Genomic DNA, 23077 nt, shown 5'->3' with positions numbered 1-23077 from the left:
CTGCTGCCGCCGCCGCTGCTGCTGCTGCATTCTGTCCGTCCACGGCTGCAGTCGGGTCTCCTTTTTTTTCCTTTTTTAAAAAAAAGAGCAACTTGAGACGCGTTATGGACGCGGAAAGCGCCGCAGCATCTCCGCGCGTCCGCGTTTTGTTTTGACAGCGCCCTTCAACGCTCAGCCTCCATTTCAATCATCCCGAGTAAGAATGCATAAGAGTGGCACACTGTGGGAACTACTGCGTTTTTGTTTGCTGCTGTACGACCAGTGCCCAAAGTTGAACCCGTCTGAAGCCGTGTTGGATGTCGCCGGCTGGCACGGCGTGAGGTTTCTCTCCCGCCCGCCCCCCCCTCCAACTGCATGCGATCAGTGTCATATACTTATGTGAGAAATGTGCAATAGTTCATTGAAATCGGTGACCTGAGGTAAATGGCGTGCATGGTTTATTTGTTGCCTAGGTGGCGTTCACAGACAGGAAGTCATGTCCAGATCGGGTGATAGAACATCCACCTTTGACCCAACACACAGTGACACCCTGCTGCATGGGCTCAACCTCTTGTGGAGAAAACAGCTGTTCTGTGATGTGACTCTCACTGCCCAGGGACAGCAGTTTCACTGCCACAAAGCCGTGCTGGCATCCTGCTCCCAGTATTTCAGAACTCTCTTCTCCTCCCATAATGTAATCAACAGTGAGGGCAGCAAAGGGGACCAGGGGAGCAGCGGGACCCCTTCATCCTCGCCGGATGACAAGCTGATGACCCCCAGCACTAGGCCAATAAATAACCTGGTGCTCCAGGGATGCTCCTCCATCGGATTACGATTAGTGCTGGAGTACCTGTACACTGCCAACGTGACTCTTTCCCTGGACACTGTGGAAGAGGTGCTGTCAGTCAGCAAGATTCTCAACATCCCACAGATTACAAAGCTCAGTGTGCAGTTCCTCAATGACCAGATCTCTGTGCAGAACTACAAGCAGATCTGCAAGATCGCCGCACTCCACGGACTGGACGAGACGAAGAAGTTAGCCAACAAGTACCTCGTGGAGGACGTGCTGCTGCTAAACTTTGAGGAGATGTGCGCCATGCTAGATGCTCTTCCGCCACCGGTGGAGTCGGAACTGGCTCTCTTCCAAATGTCAGTCCTCTGGCTGGAGCATGACCGAGAGACTCGCATGCACTACGCCCCGGACCTCATGAAGAGGCTTCGCTTCGCCCTCATACCTGCCCCGGAGCTGGTGGAGAGGGTGCAGTCAGTTGACTTCATGAGGACCGACCCTGTGTGCCAGAAACTACTCCTAGATGCCATGAATTACCACCTGATGCCCTTCAGGCAGCACTGCAGGCAAACCACTGCCAGCAGGTGAGGAGCATGCAAACAGACAGCACTTTAACATGCACAACAAATGGAAAACAAAAGATGATTGAACAGATCCCCCTGTGCAAAAACCCATTGGGGCATGAGGTTTAAAGCACAGGTAATGAGGATTGTGGTGTTTTCCTGGAAAGGAATTCCATCTGACATGGGGGCTTAATCTATTCCATGCTCCACTTTATCCACAATTGCAAGGTTACTGTATGTTTCAGTGAAGAAAAACAAGCGTTTATTTCCTCAAACATCTGCATAATTGCTCTGTAATCAGTGTAGACAAGATGCAGCAAACTAGATAAAGGTTATGCATATGATTTGTAGTAACACACATGAATAGAATGTGAAAATCCTGTATTCATAAGTACGGTTAGTGGCAAGTTGTGGTGGAGGTGTAAGGATGCTGCTCACCCCCCAACCCACCCAAAGGAAAGGGGGGGGGGGGGCAGTTTCAAGCAATTTAGTGCCTCCCCTTCTATAGAAACATTATATTTGGAATATTGAATCCAGTGTTTATTTACAGTGAGGGACAATAGAAGCTTAGCTACATATGTTTGTCTCACACACACACAAAAAATGGACAAAGCTGCCTGGCTTGCTTCCGTGTTTGTCCTGATCAGCACTTTGCAGAGCTGGTAAGTAGACAGGCGCTGTCAGTGAGTTGATTGATTGACAGAGCTGTTGTCAGGTTTTTGTTTACAGAGCTGACTGTAGTTAGACAGTGAGGACTAAAAATCTGGAAGAGTGGTCTGACCGGAATTCCAATTTTTAATAGATTACACGTATCTGACGGCCAGATTAACAAGTGAAAGCTGTGGCATGAAACTGCAGCTAAAGTTGAAAATAAAAATTTTCCATGTTGATCATTTTTACGTTACATACCTATTTTCACATACAGACGTAAATGAGCTCAGAATCAAGAAACCTCCATAATTAGTTTCATGTGTCTCTGTTTCTCTCTTCTCCATTAATCACCATTATCTTTGTCCAGGGGCTCATTTGCATACGAATAACCCCAAAACACTTAAGTCGGGTCAGTAGGAGAGAAAATTCAGTGAGAGAATAGTGATGTACCAAAGCATAAAACAGTAAATGTGTGTGTGTGTGTGTGTGTTTGGGGGGAGGATTAAGTCTGAATATAATCATAATAATTTACCCTACATTGTGATTATTATTAGATTTGTGTTTAAATCTATTAGCAGCCACATCAGCGGCATTATTGTACAATAAACTGTGCAGTTTTGTGGCTATATATCATACGCAACAGATGGAAGCGTGTCACAAGTACCTCAGAGAGGTCATATGAATCATTACAGCCAATCAAATGGAGACATTGTATAGGCAAGTTTATGTGCTCAATTGCACTTTTAGCTTCCAGCATGGCACCCTGCAGGACCGTCCTCGCTTCACAGCTAATTGAAAAGTATCTTTAGAGCACAATAACCATTCAGTAACACATCAAAGGGATAAGTATGCTTGTAAGCATTTTTGCACTCAGTGTCGTCATGTATTGCTGAATTAGTAATCTGAATTTCATGGGTTGTACTCAGACAAGGCACATTTGTTTGTGTATTTATTCTCAGTTTTAATCCCACTTTCATTCATTCATACATACATGGAATGTATGCAAGAATTGAGAGCTGCTGTACACACAATAAATTCTGTAATGATGATGAAAATGAAGTAATTTATTTTAATTTTTTTGCATTACATCTGGCCTGTGGCTATTTTACTTCATGGCTTGCTACCTGTTTTGTCTAATAAAACATGGTCATACACCCACATTTCAATATTCCAGAATCCGCTCCAATAAGAGAATGCTGTTACTGGTGGGTGGTTTGCCTCCTGGACCCGATCGTCTCCCCAGCAATTTGGTCCAGTACTATGACGATGAGAAAAAGACATGGAAGATCCTCACAAGTGAGTAGGAGGAATCTGCTTTTTACCTGAGGCGTCTTGTGTTAGCTGCTTTTTTTTTGATGAGGAAAAGTTGTTCCTCTGGATGACTTGAACACAGGTTAATTTCCACGGAAAATGAGGAAAAGAGTTCCCTAAATCCTTGAGGTAATAATGTATCACTATCACTTTTAATATAAGTTTTTAATCAGAGCGTGACTTCACAGTACTGTGAAGTTTCACGCCTGGCTTCCCTTGTTTTTCATGAAATATGTTAGCAAGATGTGTGATGAGATTCATTTGAATCTAAAAATCTATTGTGGCAGAAATATTGCAGCAATAACTTAAAAGTCTACCATGATGTTTTTTTTTTAAAGCTACAATTAATCAACCTGCTAAATTGAATTACCCTATATGCACTAATAAACAGCATAAAAAATTAGCTGGTGAAGATGTCTTGGTTATTTTGGGTTGAGATAACAAATTTTAAAAAGTCCTGTCACTGTTTTTTTTTTTTTTTTTTTTGACAAATTGAGGCAAACATTTAAAAGAAAATGCATAGTGTTTTGATTGATCGAGTAAAATAGCACTACTAACCTAGGGCACTCAGAATGAACACCTCCACAAATGCCACATTTAGCAAAAATATTTTATATCTATTTGGGCCATACAAAACCTTTTTCCACAAACTTTTGCAAAATTCAGTTTATGCGTCAATCGCAGTATCTTGCAATAAATATCTCTTAAAGATGGTTTAAAATTAATGCTATACACTAATACCCATCAATACATAGGTGTTTAGTAACTAACATACAGTAAATGTACTCTCCCAAACAAAATGTGTACTGTGCAAAAATGGCTTTTATTGTTTAAAGCCCCGCTCACACAGCACTAACGAAGGACAGCGAGGCCCAAACGAAACAAGAAATCTGGACTTTCGTTGACTTTCGGAGGCATTGTTTAACCACCGTTCACCTTCATTCCTGCAGCTGGCGCTTCGTCAGAATTTTTAAAACTTTTGAAAAATTTGAACATATACCGACGACAACCTCAAATCGTCCGTATTTCATTTTCCTTTATTTCTTGACAGTTTCTTTTCATTTGCTTAGTTTTTGTAATGTTAGCATTTCATTTGCCTTTCATTGAACTTCGATCAACCTCCCAAGTTCGATGTACTGAATGAAGGGAACGATATCTGAATGAATCAATAACAACACTTTGCATCCTTGTATCACTAATGGATCGTTCATTTTTGGGTTGAAAAACTAATGTTTCCATACAGAAACAATAGCGTAAAGAAAGTTTTATCAACTACTTTCATTATTGAAGCACATTTCAGCCGTTGGTGGCTGGATTGATGATGACAAACTCATGGTCAGCATGTACCTGCAGACCTGGCAGTGGTGGCGAAGGGGACAGTGACGGAGAGGATGGATGAGGCCATGGATCCAGCACCAGAGACAGTTTGGTTTTATACCTGCTTTCAGTCACGTGATCGTGAATGTTTCATTTTGATTTTGTTTAAAGCATTAGGGTCAATGTTTGCTTTGTTTTTCTTTTGGTAGTTTCGGTTTTGTTTTGTTCACTTCGTTCTGTTAGAGTTTGCTTGATTTGCAGGCTTTTCGGTGATGTGAAAGCCGTCAAAGGCAGTCTTTGACTTTTTGACTTTTTATCCTTTGTCCAGCTATCTCCGTGTGCCGTGTGACCGGGGCATAAAACTACCCTGTGAAAACTACCTTGTGAAATCTGTACTAGGTTTTCACAGATTAGTTCTGTGGTCCATGCCCCTGCACAACTGCAATGAAGTAGGCAATAATCTGAGGAATATGTGTATGCAAAACGTCTGAAACTAGCTGGACCCATAGTAGAGAAGCTTGATTATCAAGCTTCTCTACTATGGAAACCACCTGGACAACTGAGAGCCTACACAGAAACATAGCTGGACCCAGGTTGTGCAACTAGCAAATATTCAAGCCAGAAAAGTGTGGGAGATCCTTGAAGCTGTGCTTGCTGATGCTTGATCCCTAAACATCCTGGGATGTGGCCAGTTTGGTGATCATTGCCGTCTACACCAACTAAAGTGGATCATAATGATAAACAGTAAATTCTCATTGTCCTCTGTATCTGCTCTGAAATTTAGTGTTGTCTTTTTTAGGACAAGCCTTTGTTTTTTTTTGTTTTTTTTCCAACAAGTATTTTAGTAAACTGCTGTGTTAGATTTTGAGTAGTCCCACAAATACACAAATAAATACTATATGTGCAAAAACGTAACCTCCCTCATTAGGAATGTGTTCTGGCTCCTCAATGCTTGCATGGACTGGGTGTTGGGTAGGGTTTGTTGCTTTTTTGGTGAGGAAGGGTTTGTTGACTTTGATTTCACAGAAAATGCTGTGTTCTTTGTTGTATCATTGGATATTCTGAGAAGCTGAGTAAGGAATCAGAGTGCCTGGGTTTGCCATTGTCCTAGATCAAAATTAAGATCCAGGCTTTTAATGACTTCCTAGACTCGGCCATCAGAAGTGTCTCTGTGTTCGGTGAAAGTGTTGAACTTGAGAGATTTTCTTATCTCAGCAGTGATGTTCATGTCTCTGGAAACTTGGCCTTCTGAATCAAGAGATACCTGAAAAGAGGTTCCTGGGTAGAGGTGTTTGACAATGGCAATACTTTTGCAGGAGAATGAAGTCTTTAGGGTTCTAATGCTTCTTGTCTTCCTCCGTGGTTGTGAGACTTTGACGCTAACCAGTAGCCTAGAGTGATAACTAGATGTCTTTGCTCCTAGGTCTCTTTTGATCCTTGGGTACCATTGGAATGACTTTGCGTGACATGAACAGCTACACAGGAAATTTTGCTGAGTAAAATTTACTCTGCAAATTTACTCTTGATCCCAGTCTAAATAGAGCAAAATATACTCTACCACGGGGCTAAATCAACTCATAGTGTAAAATAAACTGTTATTGGAGTAAAACCACTTGCAATGACTAGACGGTGTCACCGACCGAATGGTCCACCCTAAAACTCAGTCAGCCCTGCCTTCACTGCTCATGCCTCATCAGCCGTGGTTCACTGATTAACACCTTGTTTCTGCTTAAAACTGTATTCCAGTTATCATCTCTCTCAGCGACAGATATCTGAAGCTTTTGTACAACAATCATTTGCATAAATTCAGCATTATTTCATCAGAAAAGGCAGAGGAAGGATCACAGCGCCAAAGCTACACAGCTGCTAGCTGTTGCGTTCACCAACCATCCATCCATCATTTCATATTGTCACAGAATATCACCTCGTTCCTGCTTAAAACCGCCTGGTTTCTGCTTAAAAATGACTTTAGAATGATTTAAGAGGTGTTATCTTGTCATCTGATGGTTAATAATCCCATTAATCCATTTGATTGCTTTGGGTAAAGGCAGTCCATCCACAGGAACTGCTGAGCTCCGAAATGACGCATGCGCAGTGGAGACAGGGCGGGAGGACCGTTCAGTCAGCGACACCGGTAGAGCTCTTTTCACTCTACAATAGTGTTTTTTACTCTATTTAGACTGGGATCAAATGTTATCCCAGCAGAGTACATTTTACTCAACAAAATTTTCTGTGTACAGAGCAAAACTCATATGAGGTGTACCATGTGCATTTTAAGAGAACGTCTATCACAAGATTTTGTTCACATAGTGCGTTTCCCTGTCCATGATCAAGTGTACAGGTGCTTCAATCTTAAGGAATCTCTTTTAAAGGCCAAGGGGTTGCCCACTTTTCACCTGGCTGTAGCATATACAGTGAGGAAAATAAGTATTTGAACACCCTGCGATTTTGCAAGTTCTCCCACTTAGAAATCATGGAGAGGAAATTTTCATCTTAGGTGCATGTCCACTCTTCTTCTTCTTCTTCTTTGTCTTTCGGCTGTTCCCGTTAGGGGTCGCCACAGCAGATCAATTGTTTCCATCTCACCCTGTCCTCTGTATCTTCCTCTGTCACACCAACCACCTGCATGTCCTCTCTCAGCACATCCATAAACCTCCTCTTTGGCCTCCCTCTTCTCCTCCTGCCTGGTGGCTCCATCCTCAGCATCCTTCTCCCTATATACCCTGGGTCCCTCCTCTGCACATGTCCAAACCATCTCAATCTCGCCTCTCTGACTTTGTCTCCAAACCGTCCCACCTGAGCTGTCCCTCTGATATGTTTATTCCTAATCTTGTCCATTCTTGTCACTCCCAAAGAGAATCTCAACATCTTCAGCTCTGCCACCTCCAGCTCTGCGTCCTGTCTTTTTGTTAGTGCCACCGTCTCTAAGCCATACAACATAGCTGGTCTCACTACTGTCTTGTAAACTTTCCCCTTCACTCTTGCTGGTATTCTTCGGTCACAAATCACTCCTGCCACCTTTCTCCACCCACTCCACCCTGCCTGCACTCTCTTCTTGACCTCTCTACCACACTCTCCATTACTTTACAAGTTGACTCCAAATATTTAAACTCATCTACTTTCACCACTTCTACTCCTTGTAACTGCACTATTCCACCGGGCTCCCTCTCATTCACACACATGTACTCAGTCTTGCTTCTACTGACTTTCATTGCCCTTCTCTCCAAAGCATATCTCCACCTCTCTAGTCTAGACTCAACTTGCTCTCGACTCTCACTACAGATCACAATGTCATCTGCAAACATCATAGTCCATGGGGACTCCTGTCTGATCTCATCTGTCAACCTGTCCATCACCACTGCAAACAAGAAAGGACTCAGAGCTGATCCTTGGTGTAATCCCACCTCCACCTTGAATGAGTCTGTCATTCCGACTCCGCATCTCACCGCTGTCACACTATTCTTGTACATGTCCTGCACTACCCTAATATAGTTCTCTGCCACTCCAGACTTCCTCATACAATACCACAGCTCTTCTCTTGGCACCCTATCATAAGCTTTTTCTAAGTCCACAACACACACAATGTAACTCTTTCTGGCCTTCTCTGTACTTCTCCAACAGTATTCTCAGAGCAAACATTGCATCTGTAGTGCTCTTTCTCGGCATGAAACCATATTGCTGCTCACAGATCTTCACCTGTTTTGTAAGCCTAGCTTCTACTACTCTTTCTTTATAACTTTATGCTGTGGCTGATCAACTTTATGCCTCTATAGTTACTGCAGCTCTGCACATCACCCTTGTTCTTGAAAATAGGAACCAACACACTTTGTCTCCACTCCTCAGGCATCCTCTCACTTTCCAAGATTTTATTAAACAATCTGGTTAGAAACTCTACTGCCTCCTCGTAGACTCCTAGACATTTCCATGCCTGGGTCATCCAGATGGTCACTGGTGAACTTCAAATGAGCCTGGACATGTGCTGGCTTGAGCAGGGGGACCTTGCTGCCCTGCAGGATTTTAAACCTTGACAGCATCATGTGTTACTAATGTAATCTTTGTGACTGTGGTCCCAGCTCTCTTCAGGTCCTCCTGTGTAGTTCTGAGCTTTCTCAGAAACATCCTTACTCCACAAAGTGAGATCTTGCATGGAATCCCAGACCAAGGGAGATTGACAGTCATCTTGTGTTTCTTCCACTTCCTAATAAATAATCATAACAGTTGTTGTCTTCTACCAGGCTGCTTGCCTGTTGTCCTGTAGTCCATCCCACCCTTGTGCAGGTCTACAGTTTTGTCCCTGGTGTCCTTAGACAGCTCTTTGGTCTCGGCTATGGTGGGCAGGTTGGAGTGTGATTGATTGAGTGTGTGAACAGGTGTCTTTTATACAGATAACAAGTTCAAACAGGTGCAGTAAATACAGGTAAAGAGTGCAGAATAAGAGGGCTTCTTAAAGAAAAATTAACAGTTCTGTGTGAGCCAGAATTCTTGCTGGTTGGTAGGGGTTCAAATACTTATTTGCAGCAGTAACATACAAATAAATTATTAAAAAAATCATACATTGTGATTTCCGGATTTTTTATTTTATTTTAGATTATGTCTCTCACAGTGGACATGCACCTAAGATGAAAATTTCAGACCCCTCCATGATCTAAGTGGGAGAAGTTGCAAAACCGCAGGGTGTTCAAATACTTATTTTCCTCACTGTATTTGGTAACTTTTAAGAGGTAGAGATAGCCCAGTTGTCTGCCTGGGTGGTTGCCATCCAGCGTCCAAGGTAGTTCTGTATTGTGACACCAGCTCATGCTTCCAGAATTCAATCAGAATCTCAGTTTGAATAATAACTAGGGTGGTGCAATCCGTAAGATATGAAAATATCAGCAGTCAGTCAGATTGCCAAGATGGTAAATGGAATGCATTTATATAGCGCTTTTCCATCTGCATCAGATGCTCAAAGCGCTTTACACATCAATGCGTCACATTCACCCCAATGTAAGGCTGCTGCCACGCAAGATGCCCACTACACACTGGAAGCAACTAGCCACCTATAAGTGTTACTTTTTGTGCATCCTCATCATTTGTGTAGTGAAGTACAGTGCATCGGGAAAGTATGCACATCGCTTCACTTTTTCCACATTTTGTTATGTTACAGCCTTGTTCCAAAATGGAATAAATTCATTTTCCCCTCAAAAGTCTACCAACAACACCCCATAATGACAACATGAAAAAGTTTTTTAAATTTGAGCAAATTTATAAAAAAAAAAAAAAGAAATCACATGTACATAAGCATTCACACCCTTTGCTCAATACTTTGTTGATGCACCTTTGGCAGCAATTACAGCATCATGTGTTACTGGATGTGATGCCACAAGCTTGGTGCACTTGTGTTTCAGCAGTTTTGCCCATTCCTCTTTGCAGCACCTCTCAAGTTCCATCACGTTGGATGGGGATCATCGGTGCACAGCCATTTTCAGAGCTCTCCAGAGATGTTCAGTTGGATTCAGGTCTGGGCTCTGGCTGGGCCACTCAAGGACATTCACAGAATTGTCCTGAAGCCACTCCTTTGAAGCCACTCCTTTGATATCTTGAACTGTGTGCTTAGAGCCATTGTCCTGCTGAAAGATGAATCGTCACCCCAGTCTGATATCAAGAGCGCTCTGGAGCAGGTTTTCATCCTGATTGTCTCTGTACATTGCTGCATTCATCTTTCCCTCAATCCTGACTTGTCTCCCAGTTCCTGCTGCTGAAAAACATCCACACAGCATGATGCTGCTACCACCATGCTTCACTCTAGCGATGGTGTCTGGTTTCCTCCAAACATGATGCCATTCATGCCAAAGAGTTCAATCTTTGTCTCATCAGACCAGAGAATTTTGTTTCTCATGGTCTGAGAGTCCTTTGGGTGCCTTTAGTCAAACTCCAGGTGGGCTGCCATGTGCCTTTTACTAAGGCACATGGCATTCCTTAGACTTCATGCTTGGTTTGTGCTCTGACATGCTCTGTCAACTGCGGAACCTTATATGTAGACAGGTGTGTGCCTTTTGAAATCATGTCCAGTCAACTGAATTTACCCCAGGTGAACTCCAATTAAACACTCGAAACATCTCAAGGATGATCAGTGGGAACAGGATGCACCTGAGCTCAATTTTGAGCTTCATGGCAAAAGCTGTGAATAGTTATGTACATGTAATTTTGTACTTTTTAAAATTTTAAACAAATTTGCAAAAAAAAAAAAAAATCTTTTTGCATTGTCATTATGGGGTATTGTGTGTAGAATTTTTTTGTTATTAAACTTTTTTATTTGAAGAAAAGAAACAGAGCAGGGGCAGCTCATACATGTTGCTCTACATTTTATAAACATCAAGTCTTTATCTTCTGAGCATAGAGGAAAGCCAATAAATAATAATAACATTATAATTATTATAATAATTATAATAATAATAAAGTGAGAAAAATAAAGGAAACATCCTTACAAAAGCATCTTGTGTGTAGAATTTTGAGGGAAAAAAATTAATTTCATCCATTTTGGAATAAGGCTGTAACATTGAAAAATGTGGAAAAAGTGAAGCATTGTGAATACTTCCCGGATTCCCTGTATGTAAGATTGGGGATGGACAAACAAACATGGTGGCTTGCAAATGGACAGCAGGATGTTGTCCCATAAAGGAACGAGGGATTAGAATGTCATTTGTGGGTATTGTGAAATTAAACACTATTGACAGTTTTAATAAGTGGAAACAATGACACAGGGTTTCCATCATGTATATGAACCACCAGTTCCTGTCACAGACTCTCATCCACGAGTCTAGTCTGAGGTGGAGGAAAGAGGCCATTTTCGTATCCACAAACTGTCAGACTTTGGACACAAATATGGTTGATTTGTACTCAGAAAGCACCATCCATAGCTGTATTGCAAATGGAGTGGTTCCAGTCAGTATTTGTTCCTACTCTTATTTATGGTGGTGACCGACCGAAAGAAGCTCGCGGATACAAATGGCCTAAATGGGCTTCTTTTGGAGAGTGGCTGGTGTCTCCCTTAGAGATAGGGTGAGAAGTTCGGTCATCCGTGGTGAGCTCGGAGTAGAGCCACTGCTCCTTTGCCTTGAAAGGAGCCAGCTGAGATGGTTCGGGTATCTGGTAAGGATGCCCCCTGAGCATCTCCCTAGGGAGGTGTTCCAGGCACATCCATCTGGGAGGAGACCCCAGGGAAGACCCAGGACAAGGTGGGAAGATTATATCTTCACACTGGCCTGGGAACACCTCTGGATCCCCCAGTCAGATGTGGTCAAGTTGGCCTGGGAAAGGGAAGCTTTGTTTTATTAATTCTGGTTCCATTTTAAAAATAATCTTAAATAGACAATTCGTGGATGTTAGCATGGTGACGTCACTGGCTGGTCCAGCTAGCTGCTAACTGTGCTTCATTTGTGTGTCAATATAGCATCTTTGTCATACATTATATAAAAGCTAGTGACAAATAAACACTTCTGAAACTGAAAACACTGTTTTTGTAACCTGATAACACCTCTGGAGTGATTTACAATATATCTCATGGACGTCAGCGTGCATGCTAACTTTCACTAACTCAAAGCTAACTTCCGCTCTTGTGAAAAGCTCATATATGTGCAAATGCATGCCCTCCTGCAGACGCTATTAAACCATAAATAAAATATTGTTTATGATTGTTTGACTGATTGTTAGAGGGGCTTTATTGAACATGTACAAATTGAACACAAGACAATGGGATCTTAATAATTAATGTAAATAATAAATGTGTGAGTGTGTGTATATATATATATATATACGAGGTCTCTTAGATAATAAACCGACCCTTTTATTTTTTTTTTTAACTATATGGATTTGAATGACATGCGATTACACCAATCATGCTTGAACCCTCGTGCGCATGCGTGAGTTTTTTCACGCGTGTCGGTGACGTCATTTCCCTGTGGGCAGGCCTTGAGTGAGATGTGGTCCCGCCCTCTCGGCTGAATTCCTTTGTTTCACACGCTGCTCGAGACGGCGCGCGTTGCTTTATCAACATTTTTTCTGGACCTGTGAGGAATATCCGAGTGGACACTATTCGAGAAATTAAGCTGGTTTTCTGTGAAAAGTTTAACGGCTGATGAGAGATTATGGGGTGTTTCTGTCAGTGTAAGGACTTCCCACGGAGCGGGACGTCCTGCAGCGCTTCCAGGCGCTGTCGTCGGCCTGTTTCGAGCTGAAAACATCCTAATTTAAGGCTTAATTCACCCAGGACATCGTGAGAGAACAGAGAAGATTCAGAAGAGGCCGGCATGAGGAATTTATGCGGACATTCCACTGTTTAAGGACATTTTTTTAATGAAAGACGTATGCGCAAATTCGCCGAGTCGTTTCCGTGACGACTTGGCAAATCTGTGTGCGCCGCGACAGGAAAAACACCTCCGTGTTGAAAACCATTTGTAGAATTCAGGCGGCTTTTAATGGCTTTCAACAAGTGAGTAACTGAGAAATTGTTTAACAGCTTGGGCATGTTCCAACTTGCCCGTTAAGATTTCCAACGGAGGTGTTTTTCCTGCCGCGACCCCCCGCGGTCGGGTCCAGCCCGACATGCGACTCTGCCCGCACGTTCTTTCATTACAAAATGACCGTTAACAATGGAATGTCCGAATAAACTCCTCATGCCGACTTCTTCTGAAAGTTCTCTGTTCTCTGACGACTTACTGCGTCAACAGAGCCTGAAATGTGGAAGTTTTCAACTTGAAACGGCGAGACGCTGCCGCCTCGAAGCGCAGATTGCCGTCAGGCGCCGTGGACAGTCCTTAAAGCGACACTACCAGACCAAAATCTCTCATCAGCCGTTAAAATTTTTACCGAAAACCAGCTGAATTTATTGAATGGTGTCCACTCAGTTGTGCCTTACAGTTTTGAAAAAATTTTTATCAAACAAAGCAACAGTCTCTGAGCCATTCCTAAACAATGAAAAAAATCGACGAGCGGGTGGACGACTCCTCACTCAAAGACTGCCCACAGGCGAATGACGTAACCGACAGGCGTGAAAAAACTCTCGCATGCCCACGAGGGTTCAAGCATGTCTGCTGTAATCACACGTGATTCAAATCCATATGGTTTTTGAAAAAAATAATAATGTCGGATACTTTTCTAACAGACCTCGTATATATATATATATATATATATATATATATATATATATATATATATATATATATATATATATACGTATATATATAATGTGTGTGTGTGTCAAGGTAGAAACTGTGATCTGGTAGAATCGCAGTTTCTACCAGTAGAGATTATGATTGCAATCTCTACTTTTAGAAATTCAGATCCAAATGGTGTCACCTATCTACAGTTACATCATTGAGTTTGAAAACCAAAATTTTTGAAAATGTTCCATTTCACATACTTGAAATACACAATGTTTGATGATGCAGAACTACAACACTATTTTAATTGCTGAATATAGCAAAATATGGCTATGACTTCCCACTTGATATTTTATTAAATTTCTGATCATTGATGACTTTTCAAGTATAGTTGATCTCTGTTGTTGCAGTACCATCACGATCCACCAGGGAGTCACGGCCCACACTTGTGCGTCTCTGACAAAAACGATACACATGGATTCACGGACTGTAATGATTCCACTTAGATTGGATTCTGTTCCAAATGGAACCATCTGTGCAAATGTAGCAGGTCAGATCTCATATGGCAGCCACATCCTCAAACCGCTGGCCTATCTCCACCTACCGAAAGTACCCATCTTGCTGCCACAGCCATATGATACAGCTGCATTCTCTTGGCCTTTTCCAGTCGCCGACATCCTCAACACTGAGGCACCTGTGAGCTGAAAAAAATGTACTGTAGCTATTAAGGTAAATATAATTAAAATGGCATCTTGCACTCTGTTGAAATTCCTACCAGGATGTGGTTTTTATTATTGATTTTTTTTTTTTTTTTTTTTTTTGGACATCATATTGGAGTCAAGTTATCATAATTCTCTTAAAAATCTATTCTGTGGGAGAATTTATAAAGCAAACACACAATTTAAAGACACACACACACACACACACACATCTTTGGAATGGGAACGCCACATGTTTTCTCTCTGTCTTTCCTGACCTTTTCAGGCTTACCACTATATTGTTGCAATATTGCAAAGGTCAAACAAGAACTAATGGGAAAGCGTATTGTCCTTTGCATCATTATTGCTGAACATATGAAGGTTTTGTCTGTCGTTTTGGAAGGAGCCATACCTATGATTTATATAGCTTTGATTAAAAAAAGTGTTTTTGTCAATGCAGATTATATTTTCATTCATCAATCTGGCTACATACTCATTGTAATTGTGTCTCATAGTGTTGTTTTTAATTTTATTTCACAGGCCTTGACATTTTTTTTGTTACAGTATAATATTTCTTTATAGTCACCTGCAATATTTTACTTCACATTTGGCTAAATTTATCAAGGCAGCCTCAGCTAAAGGAGGCATGCGTATATAACAGCCCGAAGCTCAGCGGTGTTTATAGTGTCATTTTCTCATTAAAGTCACACTCACGGGTATAAACTGCAACAAGCAAAAGGTCAGCGGGGATTTCAATCACTCAAAACTAAAAAGTTAACACTCAAATGGTCCGTGTCCAAGTGGAAGGACAAAACTGCAAAATCATCCCCTCAACACATCAGTGACCACCTGATGTAGCTTCCACACAATGGATGTGGAATAGAAGATTATTAACATTCAATCATAACTTTTCAATGAGGCGAAACCTGAGAGGGACAGGCTTTGATTAAGACATTCATCAACACAATTTGGGAAAAATCTGATCCCTCTCAGTGTGTCAGATATCCCCACTGCCCGCTGATTCGAGTGTAAAGTTTGCCATCTAGCGTACCCACGGCGGCGTGGACAAACACAGAGACAAAGGCAGGCACAACGCTGGGCTGCTTCTCCCCTTACTGTGTTTCTCCAAACCAGCCTGATATTAAAATCTCACACTTGAAAATGGACCTCATCTAGGCGGAGGGGGCTAGAACAAAGGAATTCAGCTCAGCGGGACAGGACACGGTTGTAATGGCGTTAAAGGCACGTCACAGCTCCAGCAGCAGTGGTGCATTAGCTGGAGAGTCATTCAACCGACCAGCTTCTATGCGGAGGTTTCTGACTCCCTCTAGTGAGCCCTGGAGCTCATTGTCGGATGGAGAGACGGCATCCATCTCAGAGAAGACACCCTTGTCCTTCTGGGGTTAGAGGAAGGATCAGGCCAAAAGGGGACAAGTGGGTAAATTAATTCCATGTGATACATATTTTCACAACGCTGGACTTTTTAGAAAGATTTTACGTATTGATCGTCTAAGTCATGTATGATTATGTGGATTTTCCCTGAACAATGTACCTGCATCTCAGGCACCTGTGGAGGCAGAGTAAATGTCCCCAATCCTCCTATAGTGTTCTTCAGACTGTCACCTAAGATACACTGTAAAGCAATAATCTTCTTTTCACATGGGCATGAGATGATTTTTAGTCGCAAGCTATCAAATAAAAAGCCACCCATCCGTGTCCTATATACTGCTGACTGAATGATAATGTAAATAGCATGTAAGGGAATTTGGCAGTCATATAACCCTCCTTCTTGAGGTGCAATGGAGGCAGGCAACCTAATCCCCTTATTCAAGATAAAGCTGTGTTTATTGTATGTAGTATTAGTTCCCATCCTAGAGTCTCCTCCCATAGAGGACCGACACATGTCATCCAGCCAGAGTGAGATTGCAGGGAGAGGCCAATTGGAAAGAAATGAGATTCTGGGCTGTCTAATTTTGAAGCAACTGTGATCCATCAGGCGGTGGGGAGGTGACAGTGGAAATGACTGATGGAGACAGACAGGTGGGCTTTAACATTTCACTGATTTGCGCTCAAAAAGCACCGGGCCCAAGATTTATTGAGTGAACACGATCATGTTCATTATGACTGTCACCTAAGACCATTTCTCTACATCTCAATGGGGTCACTTCTGCACCAAAAAAAGAATGAAAGAAAGAAAAAAAGAAGGAGAGGCAGGGAGTAAAAAAATATATACACAGGAATATCTGGTACAAGGAGTTTTGCTTTAGCACAGGCACATTATGAATATGACATATTGACAAAATGATACTATAACAGTAGTTACTGCTCCAGTGCATTATGTAACTGTTGCACTGTATTTTGAATTATATATATATATATATATATATATATATATATCTCAGAAAAATGTAAAAAGTAACAATGATTCGTGTCATTGTGAAACAGAACACAGTATACAGTGCTGCTTACCAAGGTCTGAAAGTGGATTCTAGATCAGATTTATAAAGGTGAAAAGATCAATACCATCATCAGATAGAATCCATTAAATTGTTGCAATTTCAGCATCTGGCTGTTGGTTTTTCATCAGTTTTTATTTTTACTTAATGAAATAGGGTAGGTTTTGATATTTTGATCAGTTTATCATAAAATAATATTTAATTTTTTTTTAAACCTGTCAGTGTAATTTAAAGTATTTCCGAATAAAGATCGGATTCTGTTCAGTGAAATATAGATTACTGTGCAAATACAGTACCTAACATGTTTTTTTTTTAAAATAATGAATACCAGTGAAATAACTAATATTTACAAATGCATAATTTCTTTAAGGTGACAAAACTATAATTTGTTGTAGGTTGTCTCATACAATTTAGAAGAACATGAGGTTGGATTGAATCAGGTTTTTACAATCATTTTATTGCTTAATAGTTTGTTGACACATGTCAGGATGTGATGGAAAATTTTACATTTAAATTAACACTGTATATTACAAAAAAGAGAGAAAATACACATTTGATTCTACACCTGGTTTTGGAGATGATACTGTATTCACACAAACATCAGTGACTTTAGTAGCCAACAGCACCTTGTGATTACCAACAAGGCTTTATAAATCACATGCAAACAAAATCCCTACTTTACATGGGGAGGGTGCACTAGTCCTAGGGTTCACTAGTCCTAGGGTCCACTGGTCCAAACTTCTTTATATTATTTGATGGTGTATATTATGACCCCAAACTGATTTTAAGGTTCACAAATAAATGTAATATTTTCAAGTAGCTAACAAACCAGATCCAGTTTTGTTCAATTTACAAAAATAAAACATATGATTCTGTTGACATACACCATTGATCACCTATAATTGTACTGTTGTCTATAAATCTGTTGAATTGAAAATCAACAAATAATGGAGTTTTTTAATTGTCACTCTTTTGTAACATTACTTAACCCACTTTAGTGCAACATATACAAGTAGTCTACCATAAATATAAAAACAACTTCAGCATGCTCTCCTAGTATTAAGGAGGACTAGTGGGAAGTTCCCCTATATGCCTGCCAGAACAAGCCCAGACATGTCCCACTGTGCCATTTCTATTTAAACTAATACATCAAATTAGCCCAAAATAGGAGGTTCACTGGTCCTCACTTGTATCTATCAGAACACAGAAATTCCACGTTGAATATGCAGTACTTTTTACGGAGTCGCTGAGAGAAATTTTCTGCACTGACTGACTGGTTCCCTGCTAATCACAGGGAATGTGGCCCCAACTGTAAGGAAATGTTTGGGGAATTCCTCAGTGATGTTGTGGGGAAACTCCACCAACAAAACAAATATGGCTGCACTTCATGATGAATCCGGTTGCTAGAAGACTCAAAACATGTCAATTTTATGGCACAAAACATTATTTAGGGTGGTAATATATAGGTGAAATTCAAAGTAGTTTACTATAGTCAATTTTATTTGGCGAAAAGAAAATTTATGGAAAGGATGGAGAAATTCTGGATCCTTCCCACCCCTGTTTTCATCATCCTCTTTCTGTTAAGACTCAAGTCTCAACTTATTGGCTCATTGCGCAATATGTTTTGTATAATTGCAAAAAACAGTCATACAAACAGTTTTAAATTACGGTATATATGTCTTTGTGTTGTGCTGAAGAGTGCACCTTTGAATAACTCAAGGATGTTTATATATAAAAATTATCTTCATAGTTGATTAGTTTCTTTAAGAACACTGAAAAAAATCTTTGAGTGGATGTCTGTTTGGATAAAAGTGTTGAGGTATTTAGATTTCTGATGATCCACTCATGAACAAAACAACTAGTGATGGCAGAATACCACTTTTTTTGTCTGATATGATACCGATACTGATACCTTCACTATCTGCTGATACTGATATCAGTCCAGTGCAGTTTGCCCTGCCTTATCCTCAAAACATACATAAGTCAGATGTGCAACAGAAGACTTGAATCAGATTTTTATTTATTTATTTTATTTACTATTTAAATATCTGAGCCAGTCATTTTGGCCAATACTGGAATAATACTGATTCAGAATATCTGTCTTTCTTTCTTTCTTTAATATTTATTTCATTCATTTAAAAGAAAAACAGAAAAGCAAAAAACAAAAGCACCACAATACCAGAATGAAAAGGAGCAGAAAGAAGAACAAGTCTTATGATTTCTGCCCCTTTTAACAATACAATCTTTCAATATACAGCATCATAGTCAACATTATTTAACAGATTGCATTTCTTTAACTTGTCACATACCACTGACCCATTTCATAATTATGACCATTAATTAATAGATTACATCACTGACAGGTTACATTTAAACAGGTTATCCACTCGGTGTACCCCTTAAAAAAAAAACAAAAAAACAAAAATTAAACTCACCATTTTTATGGAAATTCTGTGGTGCTCATCAGTACTGTCCATTTGCACAGGATGATGGTAATGAAGTTGCCGTATTGCTACATACGGTATATGGCAACAACCGTGCAGTGGTATTAGTCTCAATGTAAAGTTCCAGGATTGTTCTGACTTGGTGACATTCTAGTTTCACTGTGATATTTTGTTACATTTTTTTGATTGACACATTCTCATCTCTCCTGCAGTAATGCCTTACAACAGCGCCCATCACTGCGTGGTGGAGGTGGAGAACTTTTTACTCCTGCTGGGTGGAGAGGATCAATGGAACCCCAATGGTACAGCAACACCACAGACTGGGAACACTGGTTTCCGCTGATGTCACACAGCAGAATTGTCAGTGTTTACTTAATTTGAGAGCACTCCACCAGATGTTATGTGAGGTCAAATCCATCAGAGTTTTAATGAAACACTTTCAGGTAGACTGGAACACTCGTCACTGAAGATGGGCTCTGAGTAGAAAAACAGCACTACAGTCAACACTTGTCAAAAATATACGTGCCGTAGGATGGCAGCGAGTGCTGTATACAGTATAAAATAATGTTTGCACACAGCAACTGTAACAAACTTTAATGATCAATATGATATCAGTCTGAAGTTATAGTAGAGTCTTTAAAGATATTCTGCTGTAAACCAAATGCGATAACAAAGCATTCAACCAATAGATGTCAGAATGTGGTCTCTGTCTGTTCTGCAGGAAAGCACAGCACTAATTTTGTCAGCCGCTATGATCCCAGATTCAACAGTTGGATACAGCTGCCTCCTATGCAGGAGAGGTGAGTCAGTTTGAGGTGTGGATGCAGAATTGTTCGGTTGGTAGCTCTTTGATAATTAATTAGTGCTTTTGTTTAATCTCATGAAAGTCACCATTGATGCCAAAAAAGGTAAAACAAGGTACTTGCGTCTGTTTAGCAACACCGTGCTGTGAAAAAAGTTTGTGCACCCGTGAGATTTTATACATTTAAATTTTTTTAATGACATCAAATAACAAAAAGAATAAAATCAGGCTTCTATATATTCAAATTAGGGATAGACTGACCGATAGACCGACCGATTAGGGATGGGCTGATAATATGCATCAGACGATAATCTTTCTGGGTCCTCTGTAGACCTAGACCAATAATCAGCTGGGCTGATAATCAGCATTGGCCAATAATCCCTTTGGGTGCTCTGTAGGGATAGACCGATAGTCGGTTGGGCCGATAATCGGCATTTGCCGATAATCCCTTTGGGTACTCTGTAGGGATAGACCGATAATTGGTTGGGCCAATAATCCCTCTGGGTGCTCTGTAGGGATAGACCGATAATCGGTTGGGCCGATAATCCCTTTGGGTGCTCTGTAGGGATGGGCCGATAACCGGCATTGGCTGATAATCCCTCTGGGTGCTCTGTAGGGATAGACCAATAATCAGTTGGGCGGATAATCGGCATTGGCCGATAATCCCTTTTGGTGCTCTGTAGGGATAGAACGATAATTGGCCAGGGTGATAATTGGCTGATGCCAGTAATCAGCCGGGGCCGATACTCAGCCAGTAATCGGCTGAGCCGATTATCGGTCTATCCCTAATTAAAATTTGTAAAACTATACCTTTTCAACTCATGATGAAAATAAATCTCTCCAGCACTGATGTAAGTTAAATACAAATATCCAAGTCAGAACAATGGTGTGATGTGCCCCCATTAGTATAAAACAACTAAATTACTTTTATAACCAATTTTCTTTCAACAAGCCAAGGGGATGGATATATAAATATTTCTAAGTTACTATGTCTTGGACTTCATTTACATTATTTATTAAGAAATACAAACAGTGTGGTACTGTATGGGTGGTAAATCTGTCTAGAGTTGGCAGTTGGCAGTTCTCAAAAAAGTGAGTGACTGTGTAATAAAAATAGTGAGGGAAGCCACCAGGACACCCATGACAATTCTATAAGAATTACAGCAGTGGTGTCCAAAGGATTCCAGAAAGGGCCAAGAGGAACCTGCTCCCTCTTGGCCCTTTCTGGAATACTTTGGACACCACTGAGTTAACAAGTTTCTGTGGCTGTGATGGAAAAAAAAAATACTAGGAATAGTGTAACTTTTGTGATCAACCATAGTTCCATCGTGGAGTAGAACAGAGGAGGAGTTAGAATACATGGAGTGTAGGCAATACCCCAGGAGCCAAGTTGGAGATCCCTAATGTTTGCTTTTATAGCATACCAGTATTATACCAATTAAAAAAACTTTGATTGTTCTGCAATGTAATCATCAGTACACATTGATATGAATGTGTGCCATCAGCTCACTTCTAGTCACTACTGTATGTGCCACCTGTGCGCGCGATTTGGAATCCGACACTGAGTTTTGTCGTTGCTTAATTATGTTGTCTGGCTGACACGTCTTCTCAGGAGAGCCAGTTTCTTTGCCTGCCGTCTGGATAAGCACCTCTACGTGATTGGTGGGAGGAATGAGACAGGTTACCTCTCCAGCGTGGAGTCCTACAACCTGGAGACAAATGAGTGGAACTACGTGTCGTCTCTGCCGCAGCCCCTGGCTGCCCATGCAGGAGCAGTTCACAACGGGAAGATCTACATCTCAGGTCAGGAAGAATCTCTCAAGTCACTTGCGCCCTTTCAAACATGACTGTGATGTAACAGAATGATACAAGTTAATAAATATTGTCCAAAAAAATCACAACACCCATATCTGGAAAAAGTTGGGACGGCATGGAAAATCGGTGTGTGTGTGTGTGTGTGTGTGTGTGTGTGTGCGCGTGTGTGTGTGTGTGTGAAATGATCCTGAGATTTATATTGACTTCTATTTGATTGCAGAGAGTACGAACCCAAGATATTTAAAATTTTGTGTTGTCAACTGTAGGCCTGCAACACATTAAAAAAAGTTGTGATATGGGTATTTTTTTCTATGTTTAAGGAATAAATCTTCACTTTTAGTCATTCTTGACATTTCCAAGTCACTGAATATGTCCTGGACTTCATGTCCATCAATCATTAACAATTACAAACAGTATAGTACTGAATGGCAAATCTGTGCCAGATAGACAGTTCTCAAAAATGGAGTGACCGTGCCAGAAGGAGACTGTGAGGGAAGCCACCAAGACAGCCATGACAGCTCTGAAAGAATTATCGGCTTCTGTGGATGTGAGTGGAGAAATAGAGAATGGTGCAACATTTTCCTGTTGCATCCCTGTTCACAGCTTTATGTTGGAGTGGAAGGCAGGAATGGATGTTTATTTTGTCAAATGAAATGACGTTGACCACGCAAAACATGAAATAGAATTAATATAAATGGAAGGAGCACTGTTTTTTCCCGTCATTTTCAATATTTTGCAGAAAACCCATCAACATTTGCACACACACAACACAGAACCATGGGCTACAAAATGTGTGGACTTTGTGCTGCATATTAACTGGATCTGCACATGCTGCGTCTGGTTGCAGCAGCGTAAATATGAGGCAGATGCATAATGTAACTTTTGACTGGATGAAGAAATTTGAGTGTTCAAGTTGTTGTTTCAATTTATTTTAATTTATTTTTTACAGTGCCAAGTCATGACATAAATCGCCCAAAGCTGGTCAAGAAGAATAAGATGCAACCTTATTCTAGGCACTAGGGTACGCACTAGGCTTGTGCTTTTGGTCTTTACACATATTAATTCCTCCAGATTCCTTGAATCATTTATTGATATTTATTAACTATAAATC

At 40.8% G+C, this 23077-nt stretch overlaps 1 protein-coding gene across 2 annotated transcripts in view; it reads left to right on the top strand.

The window, feature by feature from the left end:
- The window catches only part of LOC117522257 (kelch-like protein 14), a 37207-nt gene that overhangs the window by 1013 nt on the left and 13117 nt on the right, over window positions 1-23077 (top strand). Inside the window, exons 1-6 of one of the 2 annotated variants that reach the window (XM_034183647.1) lie at window positions 194-321; window positions 453-1353; window positions 3158-3279; window positions 19562-19651; window positions 20071-20149; window positions 21764-21954. In XM_034183647.1, the coding sequence (XP_034039538.1) occupies window positions 476-1353; window positions 3158-3279; window positions 19562-19651; window positions 20071-20149; window positions 21764-21954 (1360 nt within the window). In that variant the 5' untranslated portion in view covers window positions 194-321; window positions 453-475. Of the gene's footprint in view, window positions 1-193; window positions 322-452; window positions 1354-3157; window positions 3280-19561; window positions 19652-20070; window positions 20150-21763; window positions 21955-23077 lie in introns of those variants that run through there. The other variant, XM_034183646.1, reaches the window with a different exon arrangement.

This window comes from Thalassophryne amazonica, chromosome 12 (genome assembly GCF_902500255.1).
Source record: "Thalassophryne amazonica chromosome 12, fThaAma1.1, whole genome shotgun sequence".
Classification (NCBI taxonomy): Eukaryota; Metazoa; Chordata; class Actinopteri; order Batrachoidiformes; family Batrachoididae; genus Thalassophryne; species Thalassophryne amazonica.
Note: the sequence above shows the minus strand (reverse complement) of the source record. Positions and strands in the feature narration are given on the sequence as shown.